Source organism: Balaenoptera ricei, chromosome 2, assembly GCF_028023285.1.
Source record: "Balaenoptera ricei isolate mBalRic1 chromosome 2, mBalRic1.hap2, whole genome shotgun sequence".
Classification (NCBI taxonomy): domain Eukaryota; kingdom Metazoa; phylum Chordata; class Mammalia; order Artiodactyla; family Balaenopteridae; genus Balaenoptera; species Balaenoptera ricei.
This window is the reverse complement of record NC_082640.1, coordinates 179,319,457-179,331,742: the sequence shown is the minus strand read 5'-3', so window position 1 is coordinate 179,331,742 and position 12,286 is coordinate 179,319,457. Positions and strand designations below refer to the sequence as shown.

The following is a 12,286-nucleotide window of genomic DNA, read 5'->3' as shown; positions in this document are numbered from 1 at the left end:
AATAAATTTATTTATTTATTTATTTATTTTTAGCTGTGTTGGGTCTTCGTTTCTGTGCGAGGGCTTTCTCTAGTTGTGGCAAGTGGGGGCCACTCTTCATTGCGGCGCGCGGGCCTCTCACTCTCGCGGCCTCTCTTGTTGCGGAGCACAGGCTCCAGACGCGCAGGCTCAGTAGTTGTGGCTCACGGACCTAGTTGCTCCGTGGCATGCGGGATCTTCCCAGACCAGGGCTTGAACCCGTGTCCCCTGCATTGGCAGGCAGATTCTCAACCACTGCGCCACCAGGGAAGCCCTGAAAGAAAGTTTTGGCCCAGCGTTTCTTTAGTAAATGGTACTCATACGCAGTGTGTGATGCATGAAGTGAACTGTTGATAAGATCTATAACTTCAGTGTTTCTACGGGCTACTTTCCCCTGCACTGAGCGCAGAGCTCTAATAGCGAGCAAATGTGCCAGCCTATCCGTCCGTGATTTTGCCACGCAGCGATGTGCATGGCTTTCTGCTGGGAGCTGTATCTGCCTTCCGTCAGCTGACTTTCATAATGACCTGTGATGCAGACGTTGCGATCAGCTTTTTATAGATAAAGAAACCCAGGTTGAATAAAGATGAAGTGACCTGTACAAGACCAGCACAGCCACCAGAGTCCCAGGGGCTCAGAATCAGGTCCGAGCCCAGGGGGTCATCCTGGGTTCACCTGGATCAACATCTCCAAACATGCCTGATCATCTGGGAGACTCATTAAAAAGACCCCAGGCCAGGCTCCACTCCAGAGCTATTAACCAGAGATCTGGGGGAGAGGCCTGAGAATAAGCATTCTTAAAAAGGCATCCAAGTGATCCCCACCTTCATTTTAGTTTGGGAAACAATGACTTATGGGGATACCACCTCAGACCACTCTAAGGGGTGCTGGGGAAGGTAAGGGCAATGCTTGGGATTTTTTTTTTTTTTGGAAGTATAGTTGATTTACAATGGTATGTTCCTTTCTGCTCTACAGCAGAGTGAATCAGTTATACATATACATATAGCCCCTCTTTTTTAGAGTATTTTCCCATATAGGTCATTACAGAGTGTTGAGTAGAGTTCCCTGTGCTATTCGGTAGGTCCTTATTAGTAATCTGTTTTATATACAGTAGCGCATATATGTCAATCCCAATCTCCCAATTTATCCCTCCCCCCCTGGTAAGCATAAGTTTGTTTTCTACATCTGTGACTCTATTTGTTTTGTAAATAAGTGCATTTGTACCATTTTTTTAGATTCCACATATAATGCTTGGGATATTTTAAAGAGCAAGGCTGAGTAGGTCGTAGAAAACACTGACAACCACCTAAAAAGGCCCAACAGTGAGAGAATGGGGAAATACGTGATGGTACAGCTAAACAACAGAATACCAAACGGCCCTTACAAGTGGTTTGTCTAAATAGATTGACGAATAGAGGCGCATATTCACAATTGTTAATGAAAAAATATATGGGGGCAATGTTGACAGCATGGCACCATTTGTGTGAATTGTAATATTTAACCTACTGTTTATAGGGAAATGTCTGGATGGCCATTGAGGATGGCCATCTAGAATGCTTTTGGATCTAGCAAGTAACAGAAATGAGGGAAGCTGTCCACTGTCACAGGGAACGTGGGGACAGTGAGCTAAAGAGTGGTCCTGCCTAAAGGCAACGGAATTTTAAAACTTCAAGGAAAATGATCTCACCAAACAGATATGCAGGCCACCTCGTCTATAATTTCTACGCTAAACGCTAGCAGTGGTTGCCTCTAGGTGGTGGTATTTGGGGATTCTTAATTCTACAGAAATTAATTATTTTAATTCTGTAGAATTTTTTTAACTGCAATTTTTTCAACTGTTACTATGCATGTGTGATTTATGAAAAAAGTAAGAAAGAAAGAGTAGTTCTGAGTTGCTTGTCCATCAGCCCCCTTTCGTTGTTGGCATAAAAGGCCTCTCTCCAGCCCCCTTGCAGGAGAGGGCACCTCAAAGCTGTGCACTTTGGGGTTAGGTTGTCACATTTCTGAGGACGAGGCAGGGGCAGAGCCCCGGATTCTCTGAGAGGCCATTTGCTTTGCACAGAAATCCCAGAACAAGCAATGGGAAAGGTCTTGTGGTCCAACACCCAATAACCAACAGCCCTTTGCATGAAAATAAATCTCTGTGCATTTTCCTTTCCCCGGCTACCTTTGAGACCCCTGGACTACAGAGCTATGTGATTTTGGGACTTCATCTTGTCTGGGCCTCAGTTGGTTATTGGTTACTAAAAAGAAAAAAACAAAACAAAACATAGAAAAAGGGTCTCTCTGCCCTGTCCTCACCCCAACCTATAGAATCACAGGGGCCTCAAGCCCCTCTTCTGCCTTCCCACAGTCCAGGTGCCTCACACTGAACTTCAAAGTCTTTGAGGAATCCTGTCCCCAGCCCCCTGAAACTCAGGCCCCCTGGAGATCTTTATTTCGGGCTTTAAGTGTCATTCTTTGGCTGTCAAGGTGAAGGCAGCAACTTCTGGAACCACTGACGTCATGGTCCCCAGGCCTTTGCTAAGTCAACTCACCTTTCCAGGCCACGCTTTTTCCATCAGTTAAATGAGGTTAAAATACCTACCTGATGGGATTGGGGGCTATTAGCGCCCCTCGTTGATAGATGAGGAAAACTGAGGCTCACCGAGCTGGTGTGAATTGCCTGCCATCGCCTAGATCATATGAGGCAGAGATGGGATTCAAGCCCAGGCTGTTTCTGGCCGTCGGCAAGCACCTTGCAGCCCCAAACCACCAGGGCACACTGCGCCATGCGCGCCTGGCTCTCCCCTGCCAGAGGCTGGGCTTTCTGAGTCGCTTTCTGGGGTAGAAGTTAAAGGCAACGATTCAGCCACACCGACCAGGCCAGCTGCCTTGTGACGAAGGAGAGGCAGGCGTGGTGGGAAGCTGTGTGCTGGGACTGGACTAGCCAGACGGCCCCAGCAGAGCTCAGACCCACAGTCTGGACCACACGAGGTACAGACGGCACACAGATGCGGAGCCAGGTCTAATTCTACTGGCTTCTCGCTGTGCGACCTTGGAAAATCAATTAGCTGTTTTGAGCCTTTCTCTTGATCTTGTAAGATGGGGGTAGGCGCGCATACCTCACGGTGTTGATGTGGGGGTCCGGTATGCTGGGTGGGAAGTATACAGCCCTCGTGTCATTTAGGTCGTTGCTATTGGTGCCAAGGCTGGGCTCGGCGTGCTTAGACACTCAAGATCCAGGGCCACGGGCTGCTTTCCTGTCACATCCCCTCAAGATGCCTTGGGATCCTGGGGGAAGCTGCGAGTTTGCCCAGTGCGTGTTCTCGGGCTTTCCTAAATTAGAACAGAAATGAAGGCCTCTCTCTGCAAGAGAACAGTGCTGCCACTTTCGTTGGCAGCCACTGAACGGGCAGCTTTATTTCCAGGCTGTGGCTTAGGACAATCTAGAAGAACCACCGGGGAGCTGTTGAGATGATTGGAAAGGCAGTTCTTCCCCTCAATAAATTTCAAATTAGTACACTTGAAAACTCACTAGGGCTTCTACAGTCCAAACGAAACAGTTTCAGTTGAACAGAGTCACCTTCAGTTTTGTGTGCTTTTTTTTTTTAATGAAACAAAAATATGTATAGGTAAAGGAATGACACGGAGTTTGAAAAATACCAGGACGCTGCAGGGGGAAAAAGGACGTCGGTAGTTTTTTTTTTTTTTTTTTTTCCATTGCACCTTTATTGTTTACTCCGTTCACTGTTAAGAATTCTTATACAGTCTTCCTAGAACCACACAGAACCTGTGAGACGGCTCCCTCCCCTGATAGTCCATTATATTTCTAACCAGCCTCTTGGCCCTCGTCCTTACATGTATGACATTCTGCCAGGGTGCAAGGAGTTCCCAGGGGTTGTTTATTTTTATGAGGGAGGGATGGAGGGGTGCAGAACTGCCCTCAGCAAAGCCATTGGTTTGCATCTGACCCCCAAGGGCCCTTTCCTGGACCATCCCCACCTCTCCATTCCCTCTTTTCCCAGCATTTGACCGACCCTCACTGGGCTAGGGAATCAGACAGATCGGGGCTTTGCATCCTGACTCACCACTAGAAGCCACCTGATCTCAGGGAAGCTTCCCAATCTCTCTGAGCTCTCCTTTCTTCTTCTATAATGTGGGATAAAGACTCCCTAGCTCACTTACTGGGAAGATTCAGTGACTTAAAGGAATATAGGGTCTGGCACAGCGCCTGGCACATGTGTTCCCTGAATGCACATCAACTTTGTTTCTTCTGGTGGGGAAGAGAAGACACCTGATGGGAGCCAGGTGCTCAGGGCATTTGCTTTATAAAAGGGCCTGGTCCCTAGCAGAGTCCAAGAAATGACTCTCTAACGGTAGAATTTCAGACACCACAACAGACGGATGGAGAGATCTGGCGGTGGAGATCTCCTGGGCATCATTCGAATCCAACTAGGCAGACTGCTGCTTCTTTTGCCCACGGGCAAGGCTGACACTAGCAGAAGGAATTCTAACCCTCTTTTTTTAAGGCCGTGCCGCTGCAGCCAGTGAAAGGCCCATTTCGGGGAGCAGAACAGGGCAAATTCACATTTATTCAACTGTTCCTGCCAGGGAGGAAGTAGCTTCATGTGGGTGTAAACCAGGACCTTTAAGAAATGCAGCAATCTTTTAGGGTGATCGTTGCATACCCTTCTAGTGCCCTTGAAAAAGTCACCTGTCTCAGGGGTGTCCTCACAGCCTGAAACACCCAGGTGAGCTCCTACAGTGGGGATTCCATGTGCCATTTACGCCCCACCTACTTTGGAAAGGATCCCAGGCGGCTCACTAAGGAAGGAATTATGCACCTAAAGCTGAGCTCTCCCCCTTGTCCTTCCCATCTTTCATAGTATGTGGCCATTAAAATCAAATGTGCTCAACAAATGGTCACAAGAATGAAATAATAATGTTGCCAGTGAGAAGCTGAATACTCCATCCTAGAGTTGATCTGCAGATGTAGCCTCGCTCTTCCTCCATGGTAGTCCTTGTAAAAAAATTTTTAAAGCTGATCTATCACTCAGCCCTTGCTCATGCATAATTCTCAGTAAGGATATGGTGCATCCGAGGTCCACATGCCCACGATCATTTTATATCTCCGATATAACAACAGACAATCTTAAAACATGCACCAACCAAGATCACGGCTGGTATTACGGAAAGACGTCCTCCAGACCGAGAAGAGCTAGAGGGAGAGAGAAGGTAAACAATACAAGATGAGAGAATTAGGACCAGAGTGATTACACAACAGAACATCTGCAGTCTAGGGGTTTAAGCAGGTAAAACCAAAGAAAGCTCCATGGATCCAGGAGCGCCTCTCCAAATATTCGGTTCATGCTGAAAAATAGAGCACATTTATTAAAAATATATATTTATAAACCTTGATATGAACAGATACACACGTCAAGCCAATGAAAAAAGAAAAATAAGTTATCTCCCCGGTATCAAATAGACACTTTTGATGAATGGGATGCTTGTCAAAGGATTGTCCCTGTGGTTTTTTGTACCAAATAGCTCATCGAGTTAAGGAGGAACTGCGTGTCCTGGGAGACACACCGTGAGCTGCGTCCACTGTGAGCTGCGTCCGCCCTGTTCCTCTTTTCGAACATGTGACATCCGTCAGCGACCTGGGATAATGAATCTCTGCACCCATCCGCTCCCAGACGGCGTCAGAGGCGAGTCTTCCAAGCGTTCTTTCGGGTCCCCTGCCGACGACGTTGAGTTCCTTGCTGTGTGAATGAGTTTTGTTGGATTCATTGTGCTTTAGTGTCTGATCGGTTTATTTTGGTGACCCTTTATCAAGTTCGAAGGTACATTTGATTGAACGGTGTGTGTAGGTCAACGCTGCTTGTTTGCGCAGTGTCCCGTCACTGACCTGCAGACGCACAGGACTCCCGTCTTTTGGCCACGCCAAGGCCTGAGGACCCTCTGGGCCATTCACAGAGTGGTGTATATGTATACAAATATGATGACGACGAGGTTCAGAATGGTCCCGATAATCCCCAGCATTGCCAAGACACTCTCTTCTTTGCTCTCTTTTTCTTGGCCTCCTCTGTCTTCATCATTGCCACTCGTGATTACCATCTTGGTTGCAAATGTCTTTATCTTCCTCCCCAGGCTAACCTGTAATTGGAAAGAAGCAGCACAAAAGATGATGGTTTATAAGCATCCTCTCCGTAGCCAGGCAGATTGGGCAGGGCAGTGATTTCCTGTCTGGGGACTAGATCTCAGGTGGGGGTGAAATATCTCCCATGGAGCCAATCTTGGGACCCATTGCTCTTGGCCGTGGAGAAATGGCAGAGCATGACTGATCAATTTCAAGGATGAATGTCCTGACACTGGCATAAAGAGATCAGCCCTGGAGTCCAGGCTGGGCGCCACCCACTCTACTGAGGTTTTGTTTTAGCCCTTTTCCTTGAAGCAGACAGCTGCACAGTAGTCTGACTGAAACATGTGGGCTCTCCCACAGCGACGGCAATTTGACACACGTTCACATATCGGATCCCACCCTAGAAAAGTGCTGTCCGGCATATGCACGAAGTGTGTAGGAGGGTGTCACAGTCACACCGTGCTCTAAGCACCGGCTGCCCTGTGAGCAGGGGTGACTGCACCTAGGGAAGGTGATTAACTGAGACCAGACTGGATGGAAAGGAGGTGGGGAGAACATCATAAGGAACCTGCATCACCTCCAGCAGGAGCATAAATTGGTATAATCATTCTGGAAAGTTCCTTGGCATTACCTAGAGAAGCGAAGAGACATATATTCTACAACTGGGCTGAGCACCTGATCTCCTAGATGCCCACCCTAGAGAAACCCCTGCACCTGTGCACCTGGAGACGGGGACAGGAACACTTCTGTGAGCTTCATATGTGACAGAAGAGGACCGGAAGTTACCCAAACAGGCATCAAGAGTTGAAGAGACCAACACATGGCCCATACAATGGGCATGTCCACAAAAAAGAATATTATATGCACTGAGGCTGCACGTGACGGCGTGCATGAGGCCCCAACACTTCAGGTAGTGTGAAAAAGCATGTTGCACAGGATACACACAGCATGTGTCAATTCATAAAGGCTCAAAACAGGCCAAACCAAACCTATATATTTAGAGACATACACTTTGATGTTTTTAAAAAACAAGAGAATGATTAACGCAAAATTCAGGAGAGTGGCTTCTTATAGGTAAGGACAGAGTGGAAAGCCATTGGGAGGAGCACCAAAGGCCTTCAATATACTGGTCATTTTCCATTTTTTAGGCTGGATGGGGGGTACACAGGGGTTCATTTTTATCCTTATCCTTTCAACTGTTTCAGAGATTCTCTGGAATGTATGATATATGTTGCAATAACTAAAATCTTTTCTTTTTATTCTTTAAAATAATAAATGTGGCCATCCAGGGGGCATAGTGGGCAGCTGAAGCCTTCTTTTCCACTGATTACTAATCCAAACAATATGTAAGAAATGACCAATGTAGGTGAGGTATTGACAGCTTGTCTGTTTGATGGGATGTGACACAGACCAGGCCAGGGCCCCTGGCTGCGTCTCTTCCAATGGAGAGCTGTGTCTTTAGAGCTGGAAGGCTATTCATGCTCTAGAGTTGTGACAGTTAATTTTATATGTCAACCTGACTGGGTCACAGGGTGCCAAGGCATTTACCAGACATGATTCTGGGTGTGTCTGTGAGGGTGTTTCTGGATGAGATTAACATTTGAATTGGTAGACTGAGTAAAGCAGATTGCCCTCCCCAGTGTGGGTGGGCCTCACCTCATCAGTTGAAGGCCTGAATAGCAGAAAAGGGCTGAGTAAGAAGAGGGAACTCCTCCTGCCTGACTGCCTTTGAGGTGGGACATCAGCTTTTTCCCGCTTTCGAATCCAAACTGAAACCTAGGTTCTTCCCAGGTCTTGAGCCTGCAGGCCTTCAGACTGAAAGGAAACCATCAGTTCTCCTGTGTCTCCTGGTTGCTGACTCACCCTGCAGATCCTGAGACTTGCTGGTCTCCATAATGACATAAGCCAATTTCTTATAATAAACCTCTATCTATCTATCTATCTATCATCTATTATCTACCTATCTATCAACTATCTATATATCCATCTATCATCCTTCTGTTATCTATCTAGGTATCTATTATCTAGCTATATATCTATCATCCTTCTATCTGTTATCTATCTACCTACCTCCCTATTATCTATCTATATATATATCTATCATCTTTCTGCTATCTATGTATCTATGTATCTCTTATTGGTTCTGTTTCTCTGGAGAACCCTGACTAATCAATTCAGGAGTCAGAGGATATCTCAGGACAAATATGTGAGAAGAATCACAAAAAGGAGTCCGGGAAGGTGAGGAGTGTGGCTGCAAAGTGAAATGTCTGCATGTCTCTTCCTCTGGGCACGGGAACCCCTGAAAGGGCCAGGTCATGCCTTGTGGATCAAGTCTGGATTCGGAACACAGTGTATGTGGATAGATGTCTGTGTGGAGGAGAGACAGACAATCAGTGAAGACTAGGGGAATTAATGCAACAGGAATGTATGAACAAATGAATGTCTTAACGGGAAGTTTCATTTCCTTCACAACTTTGGTTTACTTGGTAGGCTCAGAGGGGGTTCCTACCCCCCTGAAGTGATAGGAGCCAGACTTCATCTTTTCAGAGCTATCCACTCTGTCCTAGACAATGAAATGAAACTTCTTGGAATAACTCCTGTATGTAGGATGTAATTTCTAATTAAAATTGCTTTTAAAATAAAAAAAAAAAAAGCTTTGGCTAGGCAAACCTTCTAACTGGAACTATTTGTCTTTCTTTTTCTCCCTAGTACAGTTTTTAATGATGTATAATACACATAAAGAAAAGTGCACAGACTTTAAGTGTACAGCTTGATAAGTGTTCATGTCTGTTAGCTGTCACCAAGATCAAGAAACAGAACCTTCCAGTACCCCAGGAGGCGCTATGGCCCCCTATTCCACTCACAATCTCTTTCTTCCTTCTTCTCAAAGCCATCATCCTGACTTCTAACATCCTAGGCTAGTTTTGCCTGTTTATGAATTTTATAGAAATAGAACCATACAGCATGTCCTCTTTTGACTCTCTTCTCCCCCAACGTTATGGTTGGTGAGATTCACCCATGTTGTGTGTAGCTGTGGCTCATTCTCAGTGTGAACAGTATCCCATTATATAAACAGACTCACATATTTCTGCATTTATTTTACTGCTGATGGGCATTTGGGTTGCTTTCAGTTTGAAGCCATTATGCTGCTATGAACATTCTTGTACATTTCTGTTGGCAAACACACGTATGCATTTTCCCCAATGTTTTAAATGAAAATTTTCAACACACAGCAAAGTCTAAAAACAATTTATAGTGAGTACCCATACACTCAGCAACTAAATTTCACCATTAGCATGTAACTATACTTGCTTTATCAGACACCTATCCATGCATCCATCCGTCCATCTTTTGGGGGGTATATTTCAAGGTAGACTTCGAATATAATTACACTTCCCCTTAGATACTGCAGCATGCATGTATTAACTAGAGTTCAATATTTGTTTGCAATGCTTTCTTTCGATGTAAAATTTATGTGTGTGCAATTTCCTATTGGCTGCATACATCCAAGAGAAGAATTGCTGGGATATAGGGTATGCATGTGACAGTGCTTGTATCTGCTTGCTTGTTTGTGAGTGCTAGATTGGTCCCTTCTTTTATTTTGGTGATTCCATGGCCTAGCCTTTGCATGAAGTCACAGGAAGGCATAGGTACATCCACTCCTTTCTCTGCCCTGGGCAGACATCTACCCAAGCACCAGTTATCTGTTTCATGGGTCTCTTGTTTCTTGGAGTTTCCTTAGCTAGACTTCAAGCCCTGAGAGGGCAAGCTTTTGGATCTCCACCTCTTAAGCACAGAGCTTGGCAGAGACCAGGCATTTGGGTAAAGCATGCTGAATGAATGAGTGGGTACTGCAGAGGGATCTGGCATCCCCCCCTGCCCATCTTTGCAGGGCAGGGAAAAGATCACCAAGGTCGGTCTAAAGAGACACAATGAGTGCTGCCCTTAAAACCAAAGACCCATCACTGCAGTCACTCAAGCAAAACAAAGTGCCCGTCATGGAGGCTGCTTGGTTTCATGGCTGAATTTAGCCTCTTCCCTGAGTTAACCCGAAATATCTCTGACTTAGGAGGAAGTGGAAGAGAATAATCAGGTCGACTGTGTTTACTTTCTGAGGTCTCTGCAGCAAACCAAGAGCCCAGAAGACGTCTTCTCTGACTCACAAAAGAGTTGCATCTCCAGAGTTTGCTTCCGAGGTGCTTGAGTTATCAGCCTGAATTTCCCCAGAGAAACCGTGTTGGGAGTGCAGCTAGATTCCCATGGGAGCTACAGGGGGCTTCCTCGCAAAGAAGTGGTTGGAACATTGTTTTCTTTGGGAAAAGTTGTCTGGCCAGGGAGTGGAGGAGAATGAAAGAGGTTGGAGATTAGCTTGGAAACCAGACCAGTGATAGAGATGGGAGGGGAAAATAAAACCAAAATAAAACAGAAAGCAAAGGCTGGGGCCGGGCAATGTCTGACATGAAGCCTGCTACACAGGTATAAATTCATCCATTCACTCACTCACTCATTCCTTCCTGCCAGGGGGTAGTGGGAATTAACTGCTAACGGGAAAGGTGTTTCTTTTGGGGGTGATAAAAATGTTCTAAACTTAGATTTTGGTGATGGTTGCCCAACTCTGTGAATATACTAAAACCACTGAATTGTACACTTTGAAAAGGTGAATTTTGTGGTTTGTAGATCATATCTCAATAAAGATGTTTATTTTAAAAAGAGAGCATCTGCAATAATAGCTGAAATATAAATTATCTAGAAATAAATCTAACAACAATGTGTAAATGTGTAAAATCTTTATAAAGAAAATTAAGAGTAGTTTACAAACAGACATAAAGGTACATCTACGTAAAAAGGTAGATATACATCTTCAAGGAGTGTGAGATTCAATATCCGGAAAACATGAGTTCTTCCTAAGGTGACCCATATAGATTTACTGCAGTCAAAATTTCTACAGGGTCTTTGGTGCTACTTGGCAGGCTGATTCTAAAATGTATATCAAAGTACAAAGAGATAATAATAGCCAAATTATTTACTAAAGAAGAATAAGGTAGGGGAACTTGCTTTATAAGACATCACAAATTACTCTACAGCTTTAGTAGTCAACCTTTAGACAAATAAGATAAAAGAACGGAAGTGGATCTACACATACATGGACACTGCTCATCAGTGGGGGAAAATGCGCCTTTGGATAAACAGCGCTGGAATAACTGAGTATCCATACGGAAAAGTAAATAAAATCAAACCAGTATTTCATCACTTCCAGTTGGATTATAGGCAACCGTGAAAAGGAAAATTTAAGAACTTTTTTTTTTTTAAAGGAACTCCTTTATTTATTTATTTTTGGCTGCGTTGGGTCTTCGTTTCTGCGCGAGGGCTTTCTCTAGTTGCGGCGAGCGGGGGCCACTCTTCATCGCGGTGCGCGGGCCTCTCACTATCGCGGCCTCTCTTGTTGCGGAGCACAGGCTCCAGACGCGCAGGCTCAGCAGTTGTGGCTCATGGGCTTAGTTGCTCCGTGGCATGTGGGATCTTCCCGGACCAGGGCTCGAACCCGTGTCCCCTGCATTGGCAGGCAGATTCTCAACCACTCCGCCACCAGGGAAGCCCAAAAACTTTTATAAGACAATATAATGAATATCTTTATGACTTTGGTGTAGAGAAGGATACCTTAATAAGACATAAAAGCTCCCCATGCGGAGCTTATAAGAGTTGTCTTACAAAAGTTCTTAAGTTTTCCTTTTCACGGTTGTCTATAATCCAACCGGAAGTGGTGAAATACTGGTTTGACTTTATTTTTCCATATAGATACTCAATTATTCCAGCAGGATATATGTATATGTATAGCTCATTCATTTTGTTGTAAAGCAGAAACTAACACACCATTGTAAAGCAATTATACTGCAATAGAGATGTTAAAAAAAAACCAAGATCTATGCATATGCATATTTGCCATACTGATTTGTATAATAGATTGAAAAAAAAAGAAACAATCATAATGCACAACAAGGATTGGTTAAATAAATGATGGTAATAAAAGAGGGAAAAAGAAGATATAAAATCTCAAACTATAAAGGAAAATATTAATGAATTCAGTAACATCAAATTTACTACTTCTGTTTATCAAAAAATGTCATAAAAAATAGAGTTAAGCGA

The 12,286-nt window shown here is 44.7% G+C and overlaps 1 protein-coding gene across 2 annotated transcripts in view; it reads right to left on the bottom strand.

The window, feature by feature from the left end:
* Window positions 1–3,619: 3,619 nt before the first annotated feature.
* TUNAR (TCL1 upstream neural differentiation-associated RNA) overlaps window positions 3,620–12,286 on the bottom strand; it is a 55,498-nt gene continuing 46,831 nt past the window's right edge. For both annotated transcript variants that reach the window (XM_059915846.1, XM_059915845.1), the window contains one exon: window positions 3,620–6,156. In XM_059915846.1, the coding sequence (XP_059771829.1) occupies window positions 5,971–6,117 (147 nt within the window). In that variant the 5' untranslated portion in view covers window positions 6,118–6,156 and the 3' untranslated portion in view covers window positions 3,620–5,970. The remainder of the gene's footprint in view (window positions 6,157–12,286) is intronic.